Source organism: Salmo salar, chromosome 03 (assembly GCF_965601325.2).
Source record: "Salmo salar chromosome 03, fSalSal1, whole genome shotgun sequence".
NCBI lineage: Eukaryota > Metazoa > Chordata > Actinopteri > Salmoniformes > Salmonidae > Salmo > Salmo salar.
In genome coordinates, this window is record NC_138293.1 from 84,915,669 (window position 1) to 84,942,917 (window position 27,249).

At 41.2% G+C, this 27,249-nt stretch overlaps 1 protein-coding gene across 6 annotated transcripts in view; it reads right to left on the reverse strand.

Annotated features, from left to right (window-relative positions):
* Positions 1–27,249, reverse strand: part of LOC106601861 (nuclear GTPase SLIP-GC) — a 37,799-nt gene that overhangs the window by 2,754 nt on the left and 7,796 nt on the right. For 3 of the 6 annotated variants that reach the window (XM_082972842.1, XM_082972844.1, XM_082972843.1), the window contains 18 exons: positions 24,470–24,545; positions 23,669–23,796; positions 20,755–20,806; positions 19,940–20,011; positions 19,655–19,757; positions 19,320–19,539; positions 17,760–17,996; positions 9,814–10,008; positions 9,510–9,685; positions 9,312–9,399; positions 9,131–9,224; positions 5,931–6,052; positions 5,654–5,830; positions 5,358–5,533; positions 4,005–4,122; positions 3,291–3,399; positions 2,977–3,110; positions 536–620 (listed from right to left, as the gene is read on the reverse strand). In XM_082972842.1, the coding sequence (XP_082828968.1) occupies positions 536–620; positions 2,977–3,110; positions 3,291–3,399; positions 4,005–4,122; positions 5,358–5,533; positions 5,654–5,830; positions 5,931–6,052; positions 9,131–9,224; positions 9,312–9,399; positions 9,510–9,685; positions 9,814–10,008; positions 17,760–17,996; positions 19,320–19,539; positions 19,655–19,757; positions 19,940–20,011; positions 20,755–20,806; positions 23,669–23,796; positions 24,470–24,536 (2,353 nt within the window). In that variant the 5' untranslated portion in view covers positions 24,537–24,545. Of the gene's footprint in view, positions 1–535; positions 621–2,227; positions 2,327–2,976; positions 3,111–3,290; positions 3,400–4,004; positions 4,123–5,357; positions 5,534–5,653; positions 5,831–5,930; positions 6,053–9,130; positions 9,225–9,311; positions 9,400–9,509; positions 9,686–9,813; positions 10,009–17,759; positions 17,997–19,319; positions 19,540–19,654; positions 19,758–19,939; positions 20,012–20,754; positions 20,807–23,668; positions 23,797–24,469; positions 24,546–27,249 lie in introns of those variants that run through there. The other 3 variants (XR_014391705.1, XR_014391706.1, XM_082972845.1) reach the window with 3 other exon arrangements.

The following is a 27,249-nucleotide window of genomic DNA, read 5'->3' on the forward strand; positions in this document are numbered from 1 at the left end:
GTACAAGGCCTCCTTTCTTTTTCTGGTTTACCAGACGTCCCTTTTTCCGCGGTACATCGCTTCTCCCTCCTGATGTTGTGTATGGGGAGAAGAGCAGACCTTTGTGATCACTAGAGCCGAGAGGAGCAAGTACAGTCAGTGGGGGTGTTGCAGTGATACGGCACATTTATAATGATCACATCTAGGATGGAGTCCCCTCAAGTCTTGTCTTTGACTACTTGTTTCATGTCTGGATGTGAGTTTGTCAGCATCTTGATGGGCAGGTAATTAAAGTCTCCACACAGGATGATTCTTATTTGGGGAGAGGACATCCTGATCACATCGATGGTGTTTATGAGATAATCCAGTGTTCTGCTGAAGTGTTTTCTCATTTGCCCATGGTGGATGTAAGAGTACTCCCACTTGTGTCATACCTGTAGTCTGATATACACACTGTTGAAATGCTTTTTAAGCCAATCAGCATCCAGGACCCAAACTACATGGTTTATAATCCTGTATATGGTTGTTATATACCACAATGGTTTATTCCCTTTACCTGGGACGAGCAAGTTGTCAGGCGTCTTGAGTGACTGGCTCATGGATTCTTGTAGTTCATGCTCCAGCTCCTCCACAATGTGTTTCTGATTTAGGACAGAAAGGTTTTAGGTAACACATTATTTTATTGTACACATAATAGCAGTTCATAAGAACATATCTAAGTCAGTGAAGACTCAGTGAAGAGTCATCATTCAACAATTATATATTGGGGAGATTGGGAATGGCAGCACCAACACACCTGGCATCCTGTGACCAAAAGGTCTTCACACTGGGGCAGTGCCACGTCATATGCATGTAGGTTCCAATATTTCACTGACCAATTAAGACCAAAGCTCACACTTATGGAGTCAACCACTCCCACTCCACCCACTCACTGAGTTGTTAGGTAGCCAGAATACAAGTGGATGTTTTGTATCCAATCTATACTACTAGAAGCCTTCTGTAAACTAATGGGAATAGTTACGGTATGGAATACATATCTTAAAGACTACAAACAAAATACAGATTGGAAAAGAGTCTGGAACAATATCCCAATGTCCTCCTGTTAGAATCATTTGTATGTGTTAGAATAATGACTAAATTGTTCCACTCTGTCATTATAGGATAGGGTGAAATGTTTGAGAATCATGGGAAGATAAAACCAGGATGTGGGTAGATCTGTTAGTATTGTAATACTTTGATGTTATATCCTTTAGTAGGGATGTAAACAGAGTGAAGTTGTAGAGTAGGTAATAGAAAATCATTAGAGGGTTTCAAACCAAGAGGGTCCCAACGGGGGAGGGGAGGTGAAAGCCTTGAAGAATGGGACAACTTTTATGGTTCTTTGTGGTTAGTGGAAAAGTACTGGTTGTTTGAGAAGGGAGTGGTCTAAAGATAGGAATGTGTGTATAAAAGGACTGAGTCCTCATTTTTGACTTTAGAGCTCTCATGAATAAAGATCGTTGAACCTTTTTTATAAAATCTGAGACTTTGCCCAATTATTAGTGAATCAAGGGTCTTACAAACCTTGTTGAATTGGTTAAAGATTAAATGCATTATTGGGATTAAAAATTCCCTTAACACCTCCCGAAATTAGAATAGTCAACTAATACACTACAAATTCATTCACAGATTGTATTTGACTCCACGGAAACGCTCCCAATTTAAACTTGCTCCTATTCTAAATTGTCTGTTGTGTTCTCAAAGAAATATTGGAACCTATATGCATATGATGTGGGACTCCCCCAGTGTGAAAACCTTTTGGTCACAGTTTTCCAGGTCTGAGTCGAGCGTAGTTGGTGCTGCCATCTCCCCAATATATTATTATTGAATGATGACTTTTCATTGACTCTCACAGTACCCCAGAAATGAGTATGGTTGCCTGGACTGACTGCGGCAAAAATAATGTTGGCGACCAGATGGAAACCTCCAAATAAGCTCAGCATAACTCAATAGCTACAACACTTCCTTGACGTCCTTTCACTAGAGCTCTCCATAGCTTGTGTGAACAGCGCCAAGGAAACAACATTAGATACACTCAATAGAGCAGACGAAAATGTAAAAAGCTTATTATGAGTTAATGTAATGTAATCATGTTTGAATGTATCAATTGTATTTTTTATATCTGTATCGAATATTGATGTATGCAGGCTGATTCTATTCATGTGTGCCTTGATCCCACAAACAATTTTACAAACATAAGATGAATTACCCATGATGTTTTGTTTTACACATAGATATGTCCACAACACGAGCCCGTGCGGGGGAGGGAGGGAGGGAGGGAGGGAGGAATAGGAATGGGTCGCACCTACTGAGAAGGGGAGATGGGACAGACAGGACAAATAATTCTTGTTTAATGTTTTCTCTAGTGTTTTTTGTTTCTTTATATATGTACTTTTGGAATATTATTGCCTGTCTGCGATCTGAACCCCTCACAGAAAAAACAAACAATAAGAAGTTGGTCGCAAAAGATATCGCCAATTTTGACTTTGTAGCCTATCTAAGGGGAAATCGCTCAGTTCTGCCTCCAGGACAAAACTCATGACAATAATCGTCAACCTGTATTTTTTCCTTTACTTTGCTGGTTCCAGAAACTCCCTTAAAAATGTTTTAGACACCTGCTCTAAAATCCAGGGCATCTCAAGGACAATCAGTGCATTTCAAGGACAATCTTGGAGGCCCACAGGACTGATGGTTTTCATTACTTCCTTCAGACCTGGAAACCTAGTTTAAGGAACTCTCTTGCCAATCAATGATATCAATTGAAAGAAAGGGCCGTTCCTGCAGGCTATTGGAATAGCCATGCTGCTAATGCGGTCTCATATCCTGGACACAAACTCAGAAAATCATAAGAATCAACTCAACAGTATCAACTCCTATACAACTGAACCTCTTACGTGACTAAGGATGCTATAGATGTACCTTCGTATTTGTCACTGAATGGTAAAGGGGGAGGCAAACCTTCATTTCTTTGAGGAGATCCAGCATCTCTTTCTTGGCCTTGTGGAACATTTCTTCCTTAAATGTCTTCAAGTGATTCCTCAGCTCCTTTCGCATACTCTCCAGACTGTCTGTTCCCGTGTACTGTGCCGCCCCTAAAATACAGACAGCACATTTCACAACCAAGGTATGACCTAATTTGCTACTGAAATACTGCTAAGCAAATTGTAGAAAAACATTGTTATCTGAAATGTTATCCCAATCCTAGGTCAAAGTTTCTGTGCGCTATAGATGAATAGTATAGAATATTACTAAATATTAATCTCAACACCTACTTTCATAGCATGGGCGCATTGTGTCACTGATTGACTTTGGGAGAATGTTGTAGATTTCTTTCTTCCTCTCACGGATGTCCCTCTTTAGTTTTGCCTTCAACTTGGTTTCCTTTCAGACAGAAAATATTATTCAACAACATTGCCGTTAACTGTATTTGGATTCTCTTAACTAATAAATATAATAATAATATTAATAATATGAATCATCATAACATCACACTAGAAACATAACTGCAATTTGACAAGCTTTGCTTGATGCTCTGAGGGGAAAGGATCAGATGACAAATTGAGGGCCAATAAATAGACCGTATTCATGCGGTGGCCATTATTCATTGACTAACGTTCATTTTCTGAAGGGGTAGAAAGTGCTCCATTTAAAACACAAAAAATCCCACAAAAGTGTCACCTGTCTATTAGATTAGGTGCTAGCACATTGTCATCATTATCCACCCTAAAAACTCCACGTTTTACTATTTACCACACTAGCGATATTTGGGTAGCACGTTCAAGGTGAATAAGGTCTCTAGGCCAAATGACAGTAGCCTAGCAATCATGCCACTTATTGCCACTCCTTTTCATGCTAAACAAATGTTTGGCATGATGAAGGAGTTCACATGATAGCACAAAATCTGTGAGCAGGCTAAAATGAAAGCAGTGTTTGCTGTAATTAAATCTTTCCAGTAGTTTTGAGCGAATACAAATATCACACCCTACCTCTGTCTTGAGGAATGTCAGATGCAATGACACTTCTGGGTGCTCCTCAACCAAGCTGTTTGTGTCAAGGGTGAAGTTATCAATCAAATCATTGATTGAGCTGCCCTTGCCTTGATTTCTGAAATAAAGTATGTTTTAATTACAACTATAAGGGACCTACATGTATTCAATCAAAGCCAGTAACCGTGCTGTGAAAAAGAATGTTTGGAATCAAAACCAACAAAGCAAGAGTTCCCATTTCTGTATTGTGTGAAACCAAAATAGACCAATTGTACTGTTTATTGATTTAATAATGTTGTTTGAATTCAGAGTTATGTTGATATTATAAATAGGAAAATAACTGACACATCTGAGCTTGCTTGTTGCATGTGTGTGGGAACAATTTAATGCTATCTTCAAAGAAAATAAAAACTTGCACAATGCTCATGCCAGTATCACTGTTGAGAAGGGTGCAACTGCAGCCCGCAATTCAGGGGCGTTCCTGCATCTGCAGGAACCCTTCTTTATACTTCTATTGGTCCATTTTTAAGCGAGGACTCTGGTACACATGCGGGAGGCGGGGGCACTCCAATACAGTAGGTGGCGGTAATGCACCACAACGTTGGATGCGAACCGCCGATAAACACAGAAGAAGAAGGGGCGGGGGCAACTAGCACACCAGTAGACTGTGTCCTTTGCCCCAGCCTGTCGGGCATGGTTTTCTCTGGTACACAGCAGGCGGAAGACAGTGGTGACACTGTGTGCTAGCTAGCTAACTATCATGCTAGCACATGGTGTTGCTAACTAGCAAGCATACAGTGTCTCCCAAGCCTCCGGTAGACAGTGTCCTTCGCCCCCACCTGTCGGGCACTGTTTTGCCGCAGTTCTATTAACGATGTTGAATGCAGATGTTCGGCAGGTGGGAGCGAAGGACACTAACTACCAGTTGCCCCTGCCTTCCGCTAACTAGGACTCTGGTAAACGGGAGGCTGGGGCAAAAAAACGCTGATAATACTTTCATTTCCCTTTTAACTCACATTCAAAAGTGTCGCACAAGCATGAAGATGTCGTGCTCGAGGGGGGGCGTTCATGCAGGAAGCAATGGGATGCTCGGGGGGGGATGTTCCTGCAAATGCAAGAACGCCTTGAATTGCCGGCTGAAGTTGCACACTATTGTCACTTTTACGCTTCTCGGAGACCAATAAGAGTAAGTAAGTAGCCTTATCTGAGCAAGAACGCCCAATAGCCCCAGAGAACAATACATAAGCCTAAGCGTAATGAACAAAATAGATACTGGCAAGAACATTGTGTTAGTTTTTATTTTCTTTGTTGATCTTATAACTGCTGATATTATAATAATAAAAGATGACTCACGGGAAATATTTCTTGAACGTTTCATTGCTGAGATCTCTCATACATGAGGCCAAACTGTCATTAAGGTTTATTTCCATTTGCCTTTTCTTTCCCTTTTTTCTGATTGGTTTGTAAACTCCGTTATTCTTGCATAAGGACTTCAATACCTTATGATACCCTCTGCCATTTCTTCCCTTCTAGAAACAAAATGTAAAACATATTAATGTATTTTTACAGCACACAGCACCAATTATTTTCTAACAACTTAATCTGTTATGAGTACTCATATCTTCAATATGTGTACATTTGTGACTTACTGGTTCTATCACTTTATCCTTGGCAATTTTCTCACATGTTTCTACTGACTGTCGAACTCCTTCTGAGAGGCATCGTTCAAAAGCTTCATAAGCCTCATCCATAGATTGACCAATGGTTTCGAGCCCCTCTTTCAGGTTATTTTCCAGAACCTGGCACACCTCTTTTTTTCTGTCTGTCTGAAATCCAAACTCAAAGCTATTAATATACAACAGTTATTTACACAAAATAAGTATATAAACTGGAAGAAATGATTTTGTTCTGCTGGAAGTACAATACCATGTCGCTGCTTTTGGCTCCTTGTATCAGAGAGAGTATCCCATAGGCTCCAGAAACATAATCTGAAGTCTTTGTGCGACGATCATTGAGATTTCTAAGAAATTCCTGAAGTTTGGGTATTTCTGAAACATGTTAATTTAAAGAGAGGTTTGAAACAATGTATGTATTAGTGGAGCAATTGTGGTCTGCATGACGACACCGATGAACACTCTTGGCTGAACATGTTTTGTATTGAAGGGTACCTAAACTGTGCTATCTAGAACCCTAAAGGGGTTCTTCGGTTGTCCCCATTGGAGAACCCTTTCAAGAACCATTTTTAGTTCCAGGTAGAACCCTTTTCTTTCAGGTAGGCGCACATCAAGTTATTTCAAATGAAATGAGGTCCATATAAAAGTCAGAGGATGCAAGCGCTAATGACTTTACCATAGAACGTTGGGCAACAATGTGTGTTGGGAACTTCATCTTGGAGGGGAGCGACATGACGTCAGGGTATGAAACAACGCTTAATGTAATAACACTGCTTAACTTTAAGATTTTTTTAAAGTAATAAAACCAGTTAATGTAATAACTTTTTTAAGTTATTACATTAACCAGTGGTTATTATATTAACTGGTAACAACTTTTTTATGAATAATGTAATATCTTCAACTGATCATGTAATAACGTACCAAAATAGTTTTTATGTACTACTTCCCTCATTTTGATGCACATACCACCACCCACTGCCAAATACAACACAGACAGACTCACATACAGGAATACTCTTACATAGACACACTCACAAGCACACATTGAAATATACACACTGTTACGGATACAAGTATCCTGTATGTATCCTGTGTTTCGTTTCTCTCCTTCTCCCCTCACAGGTGACAAACATCACTCCCCAATCAGTTTCCAAACAGAAGACACCTACTCCTCTTCCCTCACCCAATCACAGCCCCTTTCCCTTGGTTTAAAAACCCCAGTCAGTTGCTCTCTCTCCAGCTCATTCTCACTCTGTGATCAATCTTAGTGTTCATTCTCTCAATCTCTCTGTGTTCAATCTCTCTCTGTGTCCCTAGCTCTACATCTCTGTATTGATCTCTTTTGTTTTGCAACTACATGTCACTTTGTCCATCCCATCTGTGTGTATTGTTTTGCTGTTTGACTGTTTGTTTGGTGGGAAAAGGGGGTACCAAGACAAGTCGCCCATGGGCATACATTACCCGTAGGAATACTTTGTCTAAGTACCCTAGTTAGAACTGGGCGGACCACCCACTGTATTTTTGGTTAGTTAGCTAGCTGTTCTTGAGGTAGGCTAGTCTAGCTTAGGGGTGTTTTGGATTATTGTTTCTTTGCTTGGGTCCAGCTCAGCCCCTTTTCTCACACCCCATTACCGTGTGTTTAGCAATAAACCTTTAGAGTTTGACGGTAAACTTAAGTTGTCTGTGGTTTTTGGTTCTCACTGTTCTTTATCACTATTATAATTTGCATGATTTATGTTACGGGTCTCATATCCATCCCCCCTAGACTGCTGGGCCAAAGGGATTCGTAACACACACATGCACTGACATAGACACGCACACACGCAAAACAAAGTAATTGAATACTCATACCTAGAGACACGCAAGTGTGGCTCACCAAACTTCTAAACCACATTGAAATGTAGACACGCACACAAACACTATGGTAACACTTTACTTGATTATAGATAGGCATTCTTGGAATCTTCACGAAACCATTCATTACATCATTGGAATGCAATTTTCTAAATAAAAGTCGCTACAGAACTAGGTCTGTCAAATAATTTTATAAAATCGTTGAGTTAATTGCGTTTATAGAAATTGTTCAAATTTGACCCTAATTAAAGATGTTCCAATTTCAAAACATTTTTTTTCTTTATTTAACTAGGCAAGTCAGTTAATTACTGATCTACAATATTTCCATCTGTTCCACTAGCTAAGTCAATAATATGGATTTTTGGTTAAGTTGGAGACGTGAATCCAACATATCCATTGTTGACAAACTCAAATTACATTTGAAATCAACCAAAGCTTGAAATACTATAGGCCTATATGTTGTCTATTGGTTTTAATCCTGGGTTATATTGAAACAATAGCTGTTGATAACCATTTGAAAATGCTATATAGTCTTAAATAGCATAGTTGATGACATATGATTACATTGATCAAATATGATCACATTTAAGGGTGCGTTCGTAAATTCACTCTGGCTATCTACTCCAATTTCAGAGCCCTCTCGTCTGAGTGTGCCAGAGCGCAGAATAACTGATACATTTACGAACGCTCAACACCCATTGAATATGGGCGGTCAGTAAACGTCGGCAAAAAAACGTAATTCAATTGTTGCCAGCAGTACAGTTACAGTCACCAACGCTCTGAATAACATGAAATCACCCTAACCAGCTCTGCTAGGGCGAGTAAAATGGTCAGAGTGAGATTTTCTCTCATTTGTGTCTGGAAGTAGCTAGCAAGCTAGCCAACATTAGCCAGTTAGCTTGGGTGCTTGACCCGCCGTTGTGAGGTCAGAACGCTCGGATCAACCCTACTCCTCGGCCAGAGCATCCAATGTGCTCTCTGAATGCTCCAAGCGCAAAATGCTCTGAATTTATGAACGGACAATCTGACGCTTAGAATTTACGAACAAGTTGCTCTGTTGAATCTAGCCTTTGGAATAACTTTAAATAAAATGTAAAAAATGAGCAACAATTAACTTATTTAGTTTTAAATGTGTTGAGATCCCTCAACAAACATTCTCTTGATAGCACAGTGATTATAGTCAGTGACAAATATCAAAACTGGGCTTGGTTAAAACCCGGGATGGGAGAACAAAGGGATAGATGTAGATAGATCAACTTTCCAGTAGGAAGTGCTGACCAGCATGTTGTTTGTTCTAATAGTGGATATAATGTTAAAGATCTGACGTTGTTTCAAAGGTACAAATTCAACATATTTTATACAAGGTTTGTCTACGTTGAAAATAGGTTAACATGATGACATAACCCTGTGGTTGAAATTTCACCCTCACCTTTTTGCAATTCCAATGTATTTTACACATAGATTACAGTTCACAGTAAGTTAACAAATTACGTTGAAACAGCATTGATTCAACCAGTTTGTGCCCAGTGTGATATGTCTTAGTGCAGTTGCCTCTGTAGCAGATTAATGGAAGACGGTAGACCTCCTACACTACTGTACCTGTGTCTTCTGGCTGTAAAACACTGTTCTTCCGGTATTCCTTGGAACTCACAGTAAACACTTGGAAAAAGTCCTTGTCAATGTTGAAATGTTCCTGAAAGGTTGGTGATTGAAAGTAAGAGCATAAATAAAATAAATAAGGATTTTTTTCTAGGCATGAAATAATGGCACTGTAATTTACCTTGATTTTTGGTTGCTTGTTGAATTTCTCTTCCACCTTTTTCTTGGCAACCTTATTTCTGCTCAATATACTGTCACGTTCTTTGTTCCTAAAATGAGATTATGCTTGTGTCTGTCAACATGAATTCTGAGTCAACATTTATTCAAGCTGTAAAAATGATAGTTGGTGTAATGTTAACAAAAGTGATCTTAATATTACATGTCATCATCCACACAGATGTTGTCTGTTTTTGTGCAGATGAAACTGATGCTTCGACATTGTCCACCGTGTCCCAAGTAGCTGACACTTCTGTCTAAGATCTCCCAAGCTTCCTTCTCTGACACTGGTCGATTAATTTCACTCACAATCCACACGGTGGTGCATCTTCCAACAACCTGAAGAAGTATTACATTTTTTTTGCATCTCAACTTCAAGTGTGTATGTAAATTGCAGGGTTAGGTAAATTCATTTGTTTGTAGTTGTAAATGCAGTGTAGGAGATGATAATACATTATTATAATTACCGATTTCCACATCTCATCTCTACTCTTGTTGCAGTCTCCATTGCCTGGAAGATCAATCAGCACAATGTGCTCCAGAAGGTCTTTGACATTTGGTATCTTGATGGTCACAGACTTCACAAGCGGCCAATATTGTTGTTCGTTACTCGGTATGTCACTCCGTAAGTAGCACCAAAGTTCTCTAGAGAGTTCTTCTGCCTAAAATGTTTATTAAATTCCGGATTATTTTCAAAGCAAAACATGGCATATACAGTGCCTTTGGAAAGTATTCAGACCCCTTGACTTTTTAAACAACAAAAAAATACGTTACACAGACTTGTTCTAAAAATTAATCTTCATTAATCTACACACAACACCCCATAATGACAAAGCAAAAACAGATTTTTTGAAATTTGTGTATTAAACATAAACTGAAAAACATTATTTACATACGTATTCAGACCTTTCGCTATGAGACTCGAAACTGAGCTCAGGTCCATCCTGTTTCCATTGATCATCCTTGACAACAACTTGATTGGAGGCCACCTCTGGTATATTGAATTGAATGGACATGCTTTTGGAAAGGCACACACTTGTCTATATAACGTCCGACAGCTGAGAGTGCTTGTCAGAGCAAAAAACAAGCCATGAGGTTGAAGGAATTGTCCTTAGAGCTCCGAGACAGGATTGTGTCGAGGCACAGATCTGGGGAAGGGTACCAAAAATTGAAAATTACCAAGAACCTGATGGCCACTCTGACAGAGCTCCTCTGTGGAGATGGGAGAACTGTCCAGAAGGACAACCATCTCTGCTGCACTCCACCAATCAGGCCTTTATGGTCGAGTGGCCAGACGGAAGCCCCTCCTCAGTAAAAGGCACATGACAGTCTGCTTCGAGTTTGCCAAAAGGCACCTAAAGTCTCTCAGACCATGAGAAACAAGATTCTCTGGTCTGATGAAACCAAGATTGAACTCTTTGGCCTGAATGCCAAGTGTCACGTCTGGAAGAAACCAGGCACCATCCCTACGGTGCAGCATGGTGGTGGCAGCATCATGGTGTGGGGATGTTTTTCAGCGGCAGGGACTGGGAGACTAATCAGGATCGAGGAAAAATGAAAGGAGCAAAGTACAGAGCGATCCTTGGTGAAAACCTGCTCCAGAGCGCTCAGGACCTCAGACTGGGGGCAAAGGTTCACCTTCCAACGGGACAATGACCCTAAGCACACAGCCAAGACAACGCAGGAGTGGCTTCAGGACAAGTCTCTGAATGTCCTTGAGTGGCCCAGCCAGAGCCCGGACTTGAACCTGATTGAACATCTCCGGAGAGACCTGAAAATAGCTGTGCAGCAACGCTCCCCATCCAACCTGACAGAGCTTGAGAAGATCTGCAGAGAAGAATGGGAGAAACTCCCCAAATACAGGTGTGCGAAGCTTGTAGCGTCCTACCCAAGAAGACTTGAGGCTGTAATCGCTACCAAAGGTGCTTAAACAAAGTACTGAGCAAAGGGTCTGAATACTTATCTAAATGTGATATTTACGTTTTTTTTTTATTCAATTTGCAAAAATTTCTAAAAACCTGTTTTTGCTTTGTGATTATGGGATATTGTGTGTAGATTGACGAGGGGGAAAAACTATTTCATCCATTTTAGAATAAGGCTGTAACGTAACAAAATGTAAAAAAAATCAAGGGTCTGAATACTTTGCAAATGCACTATACATTTGTATAGACTACACCTAATATAGCATAGAATAAGTATTTGAATTTAATTGAATTTCACTGAATTAAATTCTATTTCCTTTAGTTCAAATTCAAATTGCAATTCTGTATCCCTTTTAATTCTTAACTAATTACTACTTCAATTCAAATTCAAGAATAGAATTGTAATTTACAGTTTGAGGTATTCTCAATTAAATTCTGAATTGAGCCTAACCCTGACCTCCACTGGTCCTAGGGCCCTTGTTAAGGTCAACATGAACTTTACCCAGTACCAGGACATTTTAAGCAAAAACCTGGTTTCCTCTGCCAGGAAGCTGAAACTTGGCCGCAAATGGATCTTTCAGCAAAACAATATCCCCAAACACTCATTAAAATCCACAAAGAAATGGATAATTGGCCACAAAATCAACATACAGTTGAAGTCGGAAGTTTACATACACTTAGGTTGAAGTCATTAAAACTCGTTTTTCAACCACTCCACAAGACACAAATGTCTTGTTAACAGACTATAGTTTTGGCAAGTCGGTTAGGACATCTACTTTGTGCATGACACAAGTAATTTTTCCAACAATTGTTTACAGACAGATTATTTCACTTATAATTCACTGTATCACAATTCCAGTGGGTCAGAAGTTTACATACACTAAGTTGACTGTGCCTTTAGACAGCTTGGAAAATTCCAGAAAATGATGTCATGGCTTTAGAAGCTTCTGATAGGCTAATTGACATCGTTTGAGTCAATTGGAGGTGTACCTGCGGATGTATTTCAAGGCCTAACTTCAAACTCAGTGTCTCTTTGCTTGACATCATGGGAAAATCAAAACAAATCAGCCAAGGCCTCGGGAAAAAAAATGGAAACCTCTACAAGTCTGGTTCATCCCTGGAAGCAATAACCAAATGCCTGAAGGTATTGTCTGGTTCATCCCGTCAGTAGAGGATGGCTGGTTATTCTTTAAAAGTGCCTTCCTCACCATCTTAAATAAGCATGCCCCATTCAAAAAATGTAGAACTAGGAATAGATATAGTCCTTGGTTCACTCCAGACCTGTCTGCCCTTAACCAACACAAAAACATCCTATGGCGTTCTGCATTAGCATCGTGATATGCAACTTTTCAGGGAAGTAAGGAGCAGTAAGGAAAGCTAAGGCTAGCTAATTCAAACAGAAATTTGCATCCTGTAGTACAAACTCAGTTCTGGGACACTGTAAAGTCCATGGAGAATAAGAGCACCTCCTCCCAGCTGCCCACTGCTCTGAGGCTAGGAAACACTGTTACCACCAATAAATACACTAAAATTGAGAATTTCAATAAGCATTTCTCAACGGCTGGCCATGCTTTCCACCTGGCTACCCCTACCCTGGTCAACTTCCCGGCACCCTCCACAGCAACCCGCCCAAGCCCCCACCATTTCTCCTTCACCCAAATCCAGATAGCTCATGTTCTGAAAGAGCTGCAAAATCTGGACCCCTACAAATCAGCCGGGCTAGACAATCTGGAGCCTTTCTTTCTAAAATTATCTGCCAAAATTGTTGCAACCCCTATTACTAGCCTGTTCAACCTCTCTTTCTGAGATTCCCAAAGATTGGAAAGCTGCCGCGGTCATCCCCCTCTTCAAAGGGGGTGACACTTCTAGACCCAAACTGCTACAGACCTATATCTATCCTACCCTGTCTTTCTAAGGTCTTCGAAAGCCAAGTTAACAAACAGATTACCGACCATTTCGAATCCCACCGTACCTTCTCCGCTATGCAATCTTGTTTCAGAGCTGGTAATGGGTGCACCTCAGCCACGCTCAAGGTCCTAAACGATATCATAACCGCCATCGATAAGAGACATTACTGTGCAGCCGTATTCATCGACCTGGCCAAGGCTTTCGACTCTTGTCAATCACCACATTCTTATTGGCAGACTCGACAGCCTTGGTTTCTCAAATGATTGCCTCGCCTGGTTCACCAACTACTTCTCTGATAGAGTTCAGTGTGTCAAATCAGAGGGCCTGCTGTCCGGACCTCTGGCAGTCTCTATGGGGGTGCCACAGGGTTCAATTCGCGGGCCGACTCTCTTCTCTGTATACATCAATGATGTCGCTCTTGCTGCTGGTGATTCTCTGATCCACCTCTACGCAGACGACACCATTCTGTATACTTCTGGCCCTTCTTTGGACACTGTGTTAACTAACCTCCAGACGAGCTTCAATGCCATACAACTCTCCTTCCGTGGCCTCCAACTGCTCTTAAATGCAAGTAAAACTAAATGCATGCTATTCAATCAATCACTGCCCGCATCTGCCCGCCCATCCAGCATCACTACTCTGGACGGCTCTGACTTAGAATACATGGACAACTACAAATACATAGGTGTCTGGTTAGACTGTAAACTCTCCTTCCAGACTCACATTAAGCATCTCCAATCCAAAATTAAATCTAGAATCGGCTTCCTACATCGCAACAAAGCATCCTTCACTCATGCTGCTGTCATGACTGTCCTGATCAGGTCAGGGTACAGGAGACCACCACCCTACAGATTATCTCCCAAAATCCCAACAGAGGAGGAGAGATCTAGGGGTCTGAAGATGTGGGGGTTTTATGACCCCTCACACCATAATAAACCTTAGGTCACAGAGAAATTCCTTTGTCCTCACAATGGAATTCTGGCCTCAGAACCTTAAACATGCAATAAAGGGACTTTGGAACAATGGTTTCCGTCAGCCACAATGGTGGTCATGACGTTGTGTGGAAAATATCAAAATCAAAGAGAATGTTTTGGTAAAGATGAGATGTGAAGGTAGTGTCTAAAATAGGATTTTAGTCAAAATCTAGGCCTTGCCCCTTAACTTGGTCCGCCCAGAGAATTGCCCTAAAGGCGGTTACGCCCACTTCTGACCCTAGGGTATAAGACAGGAGAGTGAAGAATTAACATAGGAGACTAAGTGACCCCAAGCTGCAGCGAAGGTCTAACAAAGTCAACGAACCCCAAAACGAAACACAAGGTTGAAGACAAAGAAATCTTTTTCTACACGAGCTACGGACGAGTAGCTGTGTCTAAGCGGGTGAATTCAAGCCGAACCACACTCTCCATTGAATCGTGGTATATACACCGTTCGAGTCCGAAGCTGTGAGCTCTGAGCTACAGAGCTGTCTGTCCTCAGAAGACCCCTTTCAGATCAAGGGCGAGGGATCAGACCACTTAGCCAAGAAGGACACTGACATCGTGAGGACAACCAGAGAGTTGCGCCGGAGAAGTGCGTCATTGAGAAGCCTAAACGACACACGCGGAGCTTCCCACCTGAGACCTCCAACACGTAATTACATCATTATATTCTGACCCATAAGAGTGGCAGTTCGGTGCAAGGCTAGGTTTAAATAAGCATGGCTGACAAATGAACCCAAATGTATATTTCTCTTGTGTACTTTCTTGATTTCTCTCTCTTTTAAATCCCCATTTTGGGTAACACGCGCCATAGTGTGTTGGCCCGTTATACTAAGTCCTAATCAATATCTAGACTGTGTTTTGTGTATGTGTATTTTTATCATCATTTTAGCTTGCTAGTAAATAAATAATCAACTAAGATCGGTGTGGTAAACTCATTGGTGAAGCCCGGGTCCGTGCAGATTCCCGGATTATGCGACGTTCAGAATGAGACTGTAGAGGAAATTGATTAATTTAGCGACTGTTGTAAAATCGATATTCTGATATCCTTTGAGTTAATTTGGGAAATAGAAACTCAATCAAAATACTGTTCCCATGGTGCCCCAGGTTGATGAGTTAATAATTGCTTGATTCATCGCTTAATTCATTTAATCACGCAATTATAAACCGTTAATCATTCGATGAGCAACAGTCGTCACATTAACTAATACAACGTCACGACACTGCCAAACATACCCTCGTAAAACTGACCATCCTACCGATCCTCGACTTCGGCGATGTCATCTATAAAAAAGTCTCCAACACTCTACTCAACAAATTGGATGCAGTCTATCACAGTGCCATCCGTTTTGTCACCAAAGCCCCATATACTACCCACCACTGCGAACTGTACGCTCTCGTTGGTTGGCCCTCGCTTCATACTCGTTGCCAAACTCACTGGCTACAGGTTATCTACAAGTCTCTGCTAGGTAAAGCCCCGCCTTATCTCAGCTCACTGGTCACCATAGCAGCACCCACTCGTAGCACGCGCTCCAGCAGGTATATCTCACTGGTCACCCCCAAAGCCAATTTCTCCTTTGGTCGCCTTTCCTTCCAGTTCTCTGCTGCCAGTGACTGGAACGAACTGCAAAAATCGCTGAAGCTGGAGACTCATATCTCCCTCACTAGCTTTAAGCACAAGCTGTCAGAGCAACTCACAGATCACTGCACCTGTACATAGCCCATCTGTAAACAGCCCATCTATCTACCTCATCCCCATACTGTATTTATTTATCTTGCTCCTTTGCACCCCAGTATCTCTCCTTGCACATTCACCTTCTGCACATCTACCATTCCAGTGTTCAATTGCCATATTGTAATTACTTTGCCACCATGGCCTATTTATTGCCTTAACTCCCTTATCTTACCTCATTTGCACTCACTGTATATAGACTTTTTGTTTTATTTTTTTCTACTGTATTATTGATTGTATGTTTTGTTTATTCCATGTGTAACTCTGTGTTGTTGTATGTGTCGAATTGCTATGCTTTATCTTGGCCAGGTCGCAGTTGCAAATGAGAACTTGTTCTCAACTAGCCTACCTGGTTAAATAAAGGTTAAATAAAAAAATAAAAAGTACCACGTTCATCTGTACAAACAATAGTACACAAGTATAAAACCCATGGGAGCACGTATCCGTCATATCGCTCAGGAAGGAGATGCGTTCTGTCTCCTAGAGATGAATGTACTTTGGTGCGAAAAGTGCAAATCAATCCCAGAACAACAGCAAAGGACCTTGTGAAGATGTTGGAGGAAACAGGTACAAAAGTATCTATATCCACAGTAAAACGAGGCCTATATCGACATAACCTGAAAGGCCGGTCAGCAAGGAAGAAGCCACTGCTCCAAAACCGCTGGTCTGATTTAACAAAAATAAAACTGTTTGGCCATAATGATCATCGTTATGTTTGGAGGAAAAAGGGAGAGGCTTGCAAGCCGAAGAACACCATCCCAACCGTGAAGCACGGGGGTGGCAGCATCATGTTGTGGAGGTGCTTTGCTGCAGGAGGGACTGGTGCACTTCACAAAATAGATGGCATCATGAGGCAGGAAAATTATCTGGATATATTGAAGCAACATCTCAAGACGTCAGTCAGGAAGTTAAAGCAAATGGGTCTTCCAAATGGACAATGACCCCAAGCATACTTCCAAAGTTGTGGCAAAATGGCTTAAGGACAACAAAGTCAAGGTATTAGAGTGGCCATTGCAAAGCCCTGACCTCTATCCTATAGAACATTTGTGGGCAGAACTGAAAAACCTGACTCAGTTACACCAGCTCTGTCAGGAGGAATGGGCCATAATTCACCTAACTTATTGTGGGAAGGATGTGGATGGCTACCTGAAACGTTTGACCCAAGTTAAACAATTTAAAAGGCAATGCTACCAAATACTAATTGAGTGTATGTAAACTTCTGACCCACTGGGAATGTGATGAAATAAATAAAAGCTGAAATAAATCATTCTCTCTACTATTATTCTGACATTTCACATTCTTAAAATAAAGTGGTGATCCTATCTGACCTAAGACAGGGAATTTTTACTAGGATTAAATGTCAGGAATTGTGGAAAAACTGAGTTAAAATGTATTTGGCTAAGGTGTATGTAAACTTCCGACTTCAACTGTACTTCGCAGACAAAAAATATCAAGGATTTGAAAGAATTGGTCTATGAACCCTCCCAATGTGTTCTCCAATTCATAAAACATTTTTTAAGAAAAAACATTTCTCTGAGCAATTATATTAGTATAAAATAATATAATTTCCCAATTCGTTTGAGCATACAATATATCTCAGTATTTGAATAATTTATTTTATAGTCATTTTTGCCCATCTTTATCAAGGGTGTCAATAATTTCAGACCCCAGAGTATACTAATGTTCTTGTACCAGCGATATGCTAACAAAAATGTGTGCTAAGCCTAATTTTACAGCGCAGGAAAGTGCAACAAGTCCTTTCGGGAAGACTGGTCACAAGCTGGTACCTGTGACAAAATAACTTTTAAGGCATTTTGTATTATCTTCCTTGCAAAGATATATGGTTTTATATAATTACAATCTAATATACCTACCTGAGATGTTTTAAATTCTTTCTTTTTTCCTGAGAGAAACTCTGGAATTGATTTAAAGTGCCTGCTGTCCATCAGATTGTTCACAGATGCCTCATTTCCATCTTCTCTGTACAATGCATAGATCTTATCAGCATCATCATATTCATCTGTGTCGCCATCACTGTCCTCCTTCTCGTCATCATTTCCCTCTTCTGATTTTCTCTCTGCTAAGATGGACTGAAGCTCCTCTTCCCATTCCTAGTGAATATAAGTCAAATACATGAACAAATGCTTTCTTCACAAAAGCTATATCCAAGACGTGAATATGTCCCTTCATGTCTAGAAAATCTAAAATACACAGGGAATTCATTGGGAGAAAAACAAAAACACTTTGAACATTATGTTTAACCTATAAAATGGCATGTTTAAAGACCCAGGATAGAAATCTTGATATCAAATCATTATCCATAACAAATCATTTTTGTGTAATTGTTTTCAAATAAATTAGTAAAATTAAACAAAAATAGTCATTTTTTGGAGAGGGAGAATAGACTCAACATCAGAGCCAAGTAAGGATATTGAGGGGCAGTATAGTCTCTCTTGACTGACTGTTACATTAATGCAATGTATGTCATCATATCAAGCTCAGGGTGAGATAGGGGAGAGAAAATCTTTAGGTATGGTGGTTTAGCATCACTGGTTATTTGGACAACTCCATCAAACAACACCAACAGAAATGAAGTGTGTCTTGTTTGTGGAGGAAGATGCACAATTTGCTTCGAGGGCAAAACTATTTGAAGACGCTTTGGCAGAGAAGGGGACGTTGTTAGTACAGATTGAAAAGCATTTCCCCCCAAATCCCAAATAAGTCCCATTCTTGATGTCTAGTGAGGGGCAAACAATCCACCCATACAAAAAAAGGTCCTATTTTGATCAATTTTACAACCAGCAGCTATGGTAAAATAAAATACAAATGTTTTTCTCTGCCGTCAGGGTGGGGGGGGTGTCATTAAAATGTTTTGCCTGCAAGGTGTAGGGGCCCCCAACCAAATCTTGCTTAGGTCCCCCAAAAAGCTAAGGCCTGCATAAAACATTTAAGGTGTCCATTGAGAGATTTAAAGGCTGTGTACATAGGATATCTTGTCTACAAATGTATGTCTACAAATGTACCCAAATTCCTATTATATGTAAATAGTTTATAATTAGGGAATGACATAATGTAGAAAATGTATTTTTTTCCAAGCCATTTTAGCTGTCATACTAATTGTTTGGTCGGAATCTAGCATAGAATCATGGGAATTTGTCCCGTTATGCTAATGTTGCCTCCCTTCCTGCTCCCCCTATGGTTAAAGCCTATGTGAGGAACTTGCTAGCAAATGTTTGTGCTATGAAAAAATAAATACATAAATACCATACCACACCACAAAAATGATTTGCTAGATTCAAGATAGTGTAGTTAGATAAAGCAAGGTAGGTAAACTTCAAAAAGTGAAGCTGTTGTTGGTAGGTAATGCATTCTGCAAGCTTCTAAAATGATGTACTCAACCTTTAAATAAAGGCATATGAAACACAGATTATTACCTCTTGCGTAATGAACTCAATCTCTGCAGTGTATTTTCCGTCCCTGGTCATGTTAGCCTCCACCTGAATCATGACTGAGGTGCATGCACTGACATCTCCAGAGGGCAGTAAATTTCCCTGATCCAAGATGCTGTTAATCAAATAGCTTTTACCAGCCCCAGTCTTCCCAAATACACCCACTACCTCTTTTTTGTCAGTCTCCAACACTTTGATTTTATGGCTGTTAGAAGTGAAAGAAAATGTTATTGTTCTCCTCAATTTAAATAATTTAAATGATTTAGGTAATATACTGTATCTCTACATGCAATTCACTGTTCCCCACTAGAAATACTTGCCTAAGGAATTCTTTGAACTTCAATGAACTTTGCTGATCGGCAGGTTTGCTTTGGAGTTTGCCTCTGACCCGTTTCATGATCTGTTTTCCCTTTGTCATGTCATCTATTCCAGGCAGAGTAAACACACATTACAAACCTTCTAATGGAACCAAAAATAGATTACTCTAAATGTAGGAGAAATACCACACTGGAAAAAGGTACTCTTGAAGCTTAGAATGTAAGACAATATCTAAAAATGGTATGGTACTTCAACATTTAATATGCAAATAATTATTAGCCCCCTACCTGCTCTTCCCAATGAAGTGCCACAATGCCGTTTGGCTATTGGTGGATTAGCCTCATCTGTATTCCTTTTGCCTGAAAATCAGCAGTTCAACAATATTGACATGGATTAAATATTGTGTGTGTACAATATGTGTGTGCAGTAGTTGCTATGCCAATAATATTGGTATTATTCAGTATTGGCATGCATTTAAGGTCCTCAACAGTCAAAACCATTGTTTTACATCAAATTGGATGATGTTTGGATGAATCAGTTCAAGGGGTGATCAAAATATGAAAAATGACTGTTACTTGTACATCAATAAAGTTAGATTAGAAAATGACTGGCTTCCTCCTCTGTGTCAAAAATCTGAGTTCAGACAGATAGCCTAACTATTGGCTTATTGGGGCAAGATGCAACATCACAGCATCTTATTGTCAATCGCAACCTAGGAGAGCTTCTGAATATTATCCCCCCGCCCATGTGGTCTGTCCAACAGCCTTACTGATGGTTAAAGATGAGAGAAAGGGTACACTCCAATTCTGAGCATTCTAATTGGGAAAATATATTAGGGGTGATGTTTTGATCACTCAAAGGCTAATTTACATGGGAAATAGGATTTTACAATTTTATCTATTTCACATATGTTTTATATTTGTAATAGTTAATCATATTAAGCAATATAATAATGATAATAATAATAACAATATTCATTTATTTAATTTGTAAAGGGCTATATCACACACAAGGCACAGTTATATGTATTTTTTATAATAATACAAAACAATGATAAACAAACACATATATTCACAATATATGTGCTCAATAGCTTTTGTACCTGGAGTAGAGGTAGCACAGGGAGAGAGCATCTTACTGGTTGAGGGCTCAATCTGAAAAACAACCAAATATAATCATCAACAGTGTCACGGTTGTCTTCGTCCTCTGATGATATAACGAAATCATCGTTGGAAAATGTGGACCAATACGCAGCAGGTACGTGTATGCTCATCTTGAGAATTTATTTACTTCAAAAAATGAATGTACAAAAATCACAAAACAAAAGAACGAACGAACAACTACAAACAGTCTGGCTAGCATAGGCTCAACACAGAACAATCACCCACAAATCACAAACACAAACACACCCTAATATATGGGACTCTCAATCAAAGGCAGATAGACAACACCTGCCTTCAACTGAGAGTCCCAACCCCAATTAACCAAACATAGACATACACTCACTAGACTCCACATAGAACTACCTAGACATAAACCAAAACCCGGAAATACTAAACCAAACACCCTTTTAACAAACACACCACCCCGAACCACATAAAACAAATACCCTCTGCCACGCCCTGACCAAACTACAAAACAATTAACTTTACATACTGGCCAGGACGTGACAGTACCCCCCCCTTAAAGGTGCTACCCCGGAAGCACCTTAACAAAAAAAAATAACCCCAAACAATACCCAAAAGAAAAATTCCCCCTTACTAAAGGGAGGGAAGGGAGGGTGGCTGCTGTCAACGACGGCACTGTGCTACACCCCCCCTCCCCAACCCACCTATTTTTTGGAGGTGGCTCCGGCTCAGGCCGTTCCAGGCTGTCTGGGCAGTCTGGCAGCTTGGGACAGTCTGGGCAGTCTGGCAGCTCGGGACAGTCTGGGCAGTCCGGCAGCTCGGGACAGTCTGGGCAGTCTGGCCACTCCGGACAGTCTGGCCACTCCGGACAGTCTGGCCACTCCGGCAGTTCAGGGCAGTCTGGCCACTCCGGCAGTTCAGGGCAGTCTGGCCACTCCGGCAGTTCAGCGCAGTCTGGCCACTCCGGCGACTGTTGACTGACGGGCAGCTCCGACGACTGTTGACTGACGGGCAGCTCCGACGACTGTTGACTGACGGGCAGCTCCGACGACTGTTGACTGGCGGGCAGCTCCGACGACTGTTGACTGGCGGGCAGCTCCGACGACTGTTGACTGGCGGGCAGCTCCGACGACTGTTGACTGGCGGGCAGCTCCGACGACTGTTGACTGGCGGGCAGCTCCGACGACTGTTGACTGGCGGGCAGCTCCGACGACTGTTGACTGGCGGGCAGCTCCGACGACTGTTGACTGGCGGGCAGCTCCGACGACTGTTGACTGGCGGGCAGCTCTGATGATGACTGTTGACTGGCGGGCAGCTCTGATGATGACTGTTGACTGGCGAGGCTGGGTTTACGCACTTGCAGTTTAGTGCGGGGAGCGGGAACAGGACGAGTCGGACTGGGTGGACGCACTTCCGGGTCCGCACGAGAGACAGGAGCTGGAAACCCAGGGCTATGGAGGCGCACAGCCGGTCTAGATCTTACCTCCTGCACAACCCGCCTTGGCTGGATGGAACTAGTAGCCCTGTACGAGCGGGGTGCTCGTACAGGGCAGACTGGGCTGTGCAGGGGCCTGATGGTAGCCATGCGTAGAGCGGGAGTTGGGTAGCCTGGTCCTCGGAGGCGTACCGGCGACCAGATGCGCTGCGCAGGCATCCTCCTACCAGGCTGGATGCCCGCCCTAGCACGGCACCTGCGAGGGGCTGGAATAACTCGCACCGGACTGTGCGTGCGTATGGGTGAGATAGTGCGCTTCTCAGCGAAACATAGCGCTCTCCACCCCATACGCTCCTCCATATAACCACGGGTAGCTGGCTTCCGGCTCTTCTTACGCCTAGCCAAACTACCCGTGTGCCCCCCCAAAAAAAATTCTTGGGGGTGCCTCTCGTGCATCTCCTTCAGCGCGTCCACTCTGGCCTCGTACCACCGCCTCTCTGCCTTGGCTGCCTCAATTTCCCACTGCGGGCGGCGATAATCCCCAGCCTGATGCCAGGGTCCGGCCCCGTCCAGAACTTCCTCCCAAGTCCACTTCTCCCGCCAGTCCAACTCGAACTCCGTCTGCTCCTTCCTCTGCTGCTTGGTCCTTTGGTGGTGGGTGATTCTGTCATGGTTGTCGTCGGTGAAGGAGGACCAATACGCAGCAGGTACGTGTATGCTCATCTTGAGAATTTATTTACTTCAAAAAATGAACGTACAAAAATCACAAAACACAAGAACGAACGAACAACTACAAACAGTCTGGCTAGCATAGGCTCAACACAGAACAATCACCCACAAATCACAAACACACCCTAATATATGGGACTCTCAATCAAAGGCAGATAGACAACACCTGCCTTCAACTGAGAGTCCCAACCCCAATTAACCAAACATAGATATACACTCACTAGACTCCACATAGAACTACCTAGACATAAACCAAAACCCGGAAATACTAAACCAAACACCCTTTTAACAAACACACCACCCCGAACCACATAAAACAAATACCCTCTGCCACGCCCTGACCAAACTACAAAACAATTAACTTTATATACTGGCCAGGACGTGACAAACAGGTTAATTAAAATACCTTATTTATATATATTTTTGTCATAGAAATCTTTAGTTTGAGATGTGTATGCTACTGTATTTGGGAAAATTGTTAAAGATAGCATTTTCTGGTAGACTTCCAGGCATTGCGCTACTGTTACTTAGAAATGTTTTGCAAAACTTGGGGCTAAATTACCAAAATCTTGCATTAACCCTTGTAGTTTGCACAAATTTAACTTAACAGAAATGACAAAAATGACTTAAATAACTTAATTCATATCCCTTAAAATACTTGGTCATATAGGCTCAACAAAGCCACCTTATGCCATCTTGAATCTATAGAATAGATTGTTACATACCTCGTTGTTACATAATTCTCCAAGTTTCTTTTTGAATAGAAGCCTTGGTCCCCAAGGTGGAATCAAGGTCTCCTGAGCTTTTTCTTCACCAAGTAGGAGCTTGAAATTTGTTTCTGAAATTTGTTGACCTAAAAGTACAATTATGAAATGGAATCATATTAAAATAGGGTGGAGTCTGCAGTCTAATTAGGGCAGACAGGGGTGCAGTAATTTCAGAAAATGACTCCTGGGGATGTACAGTATGTATGAAGTGTCTCAGAGTAGGAGTGCTGATCTAGGATCAGGTCTCCATGTCCATGTGATAACTCATTGTGATCTAAAAGGCAAAACTGATCCTAAATCAGCATTCCTACTCTGAGACGCTTGATTCAACTCCAGATTACATCATAGTAAATTATGTTTTCACATAATTTATGTACACACTGGTATGTTCCTAGATTTAATGAATATGAGGTTAAAAAGTGGTTAAATATTCATTAAATATGAAATATTCATGAAATGTCTCATACAATGATTTGTGATCAAGTGTGTTCTGCGAAATATTGATCAATGAGGCCTTTTGTATCCAGTTTTGTGTGGTTGCCATCAAAGTTAGCTACTGTAAATGTATTGTCAGTAAGTTCTGTTAACTAGTTTGGAATGGTAAGTAGGCTTACATGGCCAGAACTATTAAACAGTTGTGTGTTTATCATGTTTCGATTGGCTATGTATTAGTGGAGGGTATTTATTATGTGGGTCCTGCTTTATTTGAAGTGCATATTTTGAAGCCTATATTTATTATGTGATATCCAATTACCTTACCTTTAAAGTTGTCAATGTACTCACTGAGTACCCATTCTTGTAACTTCCTTTTCACATAGTCGTCCATGATGCTACCCTATGAATAGTAAATGAAACAAGAAATTACTGTTAAATTAAATAAGACAAATTAGTTAAAGAGCTATAAATCAATCCGGGTTGCTCAAGATTGACTCCTGAGTGGCGCAGTGGTCTAAGGCACTGCATCACAGTGTCGAGGCGTCACTGCAGTCTGGGGTTTGATCCCAGGCTGTGTCACAGCCGGCCGTGACCGGGGTCCCATAGGGCGGCACACAATTGCTCAACGTAGTCCGGGTTAGGGGAGGGTTTGGCCGGGGAGCTTTACTCGACTCATCGCATGGGCAGGGCGCCTGCAAGCTGAGTTTGGTCATCAGTTGAACGTGTTTCCTTCAACACATTGGTGCAGCTGGCTTCTGGGTTAAGCGAGCGGGTGTTAAGAAGCAGCACAGCTTCGCGGGTCATGTTTCGGAGTATGCATGACTCAACCTTCGCCTCTCCTGAGCACATTGGGGAGTTGCAGCGATGAGACAAGAGCGTAGGTTCATTCTACAACTTGATTTGAGTCCGCCTGTGGTAAATTCAATTGAATGGACATGATTTGGAAAGGCACACATAAGGTCCCAGGGTTGACAGTGCATGTCAGAACAAAAACAAAGCCATGAGGTCGAAGGAATTTTCCGTAGAGCTCCAAGACAGGATTGTCGTATTTCTGTTTTTTATCTTTAATAAATGTGCAACATTTTGTAAAAACCTAGTTTCGCTTTGTCATTATGGGGTATTGTGTGTAGATTGCTGAGGATTATAATTGTTTTAATCAATTTATAAATAAGGCTGTAACATAACAAAATGTGGAAAAGGACAATGGGTCTGAATACTTTCTGAAGGCACTGTATCTACAAAGTCACAGCTTATTGAATTACCTTATCAAACACTTAACCCTATCACTCCAAAGACCCCTGAAAAAAATAGACTTTTCATTTATCTGACTCATTTATCTGCATGCCCTTGTATTTAGCCTCACAATAAAGTATTTTACAATTTTTTTCCAGGGCAACCGGGGCTGCAATTAGAACAATAAGATTTCCTATTATCTTCTAAGTAGAAGAACCCCTTACCTTCTTCTAACGACTCTTGTATTAGTGATGGGCATTCCAGCTCTGTTCAGTGAGCCGGCTCGTTCGGCTCAGCTCACCAAATAGAGACGGCTCTTTTGGCTCCCAAACGGTTTTGTATTTTTTCAAGTCAAACAGTTTGCGATAGTTTGACTATGATTGGTGTTAAAACAATTCTAATTAAATTATTAAATTAAATCATACTCTACCTTAACCACAATGTATTTAAACATGCATTGGTTTGTTATGAAAAAGAATGCTATTAAACATTTGTATTTAAAGAATAATTTTTTAATGTATATAAACACCTGTGGACAGTTGGGTGCACAGTTCGCATATGCCGGTGTAGGTTTTGTGTTGAACCGGCTTTATATGAGATTTTGTTTTAGCAAATTCTACACTGTGCTCTAACATTGTCTAGATTATTAAAATGCATCCAAATGCTACTGTGCTTCCGACTCATTTTCCAGCTGTAGTTTCACAGCTGTCCTTCCTCTCTCCTCGGCTGCTAAGTGTGTGACTGTGAGTGAGTTGGCTCGGCCCTCCCTCACGCGTCTTTGGTTCATTGGTTGACACTGTGTGTTTGATTGACAGGAACAACGGGTGAGGCCGTTAGTCTGAGCAGACAGTCAGAACGAATTTGTGCGCTTGAGCATTTAGGCCTATATTAATTTATTGATTTTTTCGTTTTTTGAATTAGTTAATTATATTCATTTAAATCGTTTTATGATTCATATCTTATGATATGCGAGCCGGCTCCCAACGTTCACCTACAAGAGCCGGAGCGACTCGTTCGCGAACGACCCATCACTATGACTGTAATATTTGTGTTGTGGAGAAATGACCAGGCAGGAGACAGGAGTAGTTCGTTTTCGTTTAGTCAAAACCTCTCGTGCCCTACAGCCCCCGGCACAATAGTGCGCATGTGCATTTCCTATTAAGTGTAGTAACGTAACACTGCCGTAATACATCCATGCTTAGTAACAGCATAGTAACTAATATAAACAGATGTAGATCCCAGATACTACACTCCTCCCCCATAGTGTTTAACTCCCAGAGAACAAGGTAAATATGTTAGGGAACTACTAATGCAATATCGGAACAATGCATTCTTAAACATTTTTCAACTACTGGGTTGAAGCAGACTTTTCAGAGCCCAGCACAAATAGAGGGGATTATTCTGCCCTGAAGATGAAATTTGTGTCCTAATAACTAACCCAGGTAATGTCCTTTTTCTTTCCTTTTATCTAGGACATATTAAAGTGTTTGTTGGTTTTACTGTCTGTTTGTCATGGGTGTCGTAGGGTTTAGACCAAAACGCAGCGGGAAAATGTATACTCATCTTCTTTTATTAACAGACAAAGAAGGAAAACCAAAACAAACACGTATACAAAAAAACACGATGACAAAGAACAGGCCGGTAAGGCACAAAGCTAAACACAGCAACAATCTCCCACAAAAACCCATGAAAAACAAACTCCTAAATATAGGACCCTCAATCAGAGGCAACAATAACCAGCTGCCTCCAATTGAAGGTCCAACCCCAATTAACTACACATAGAAATACAAAAGACTAGATAGAACTTAGAAAATATACTAACATAGAACATAGACTAACAAACCCCGAACCACATAAACCAAACACCCCTC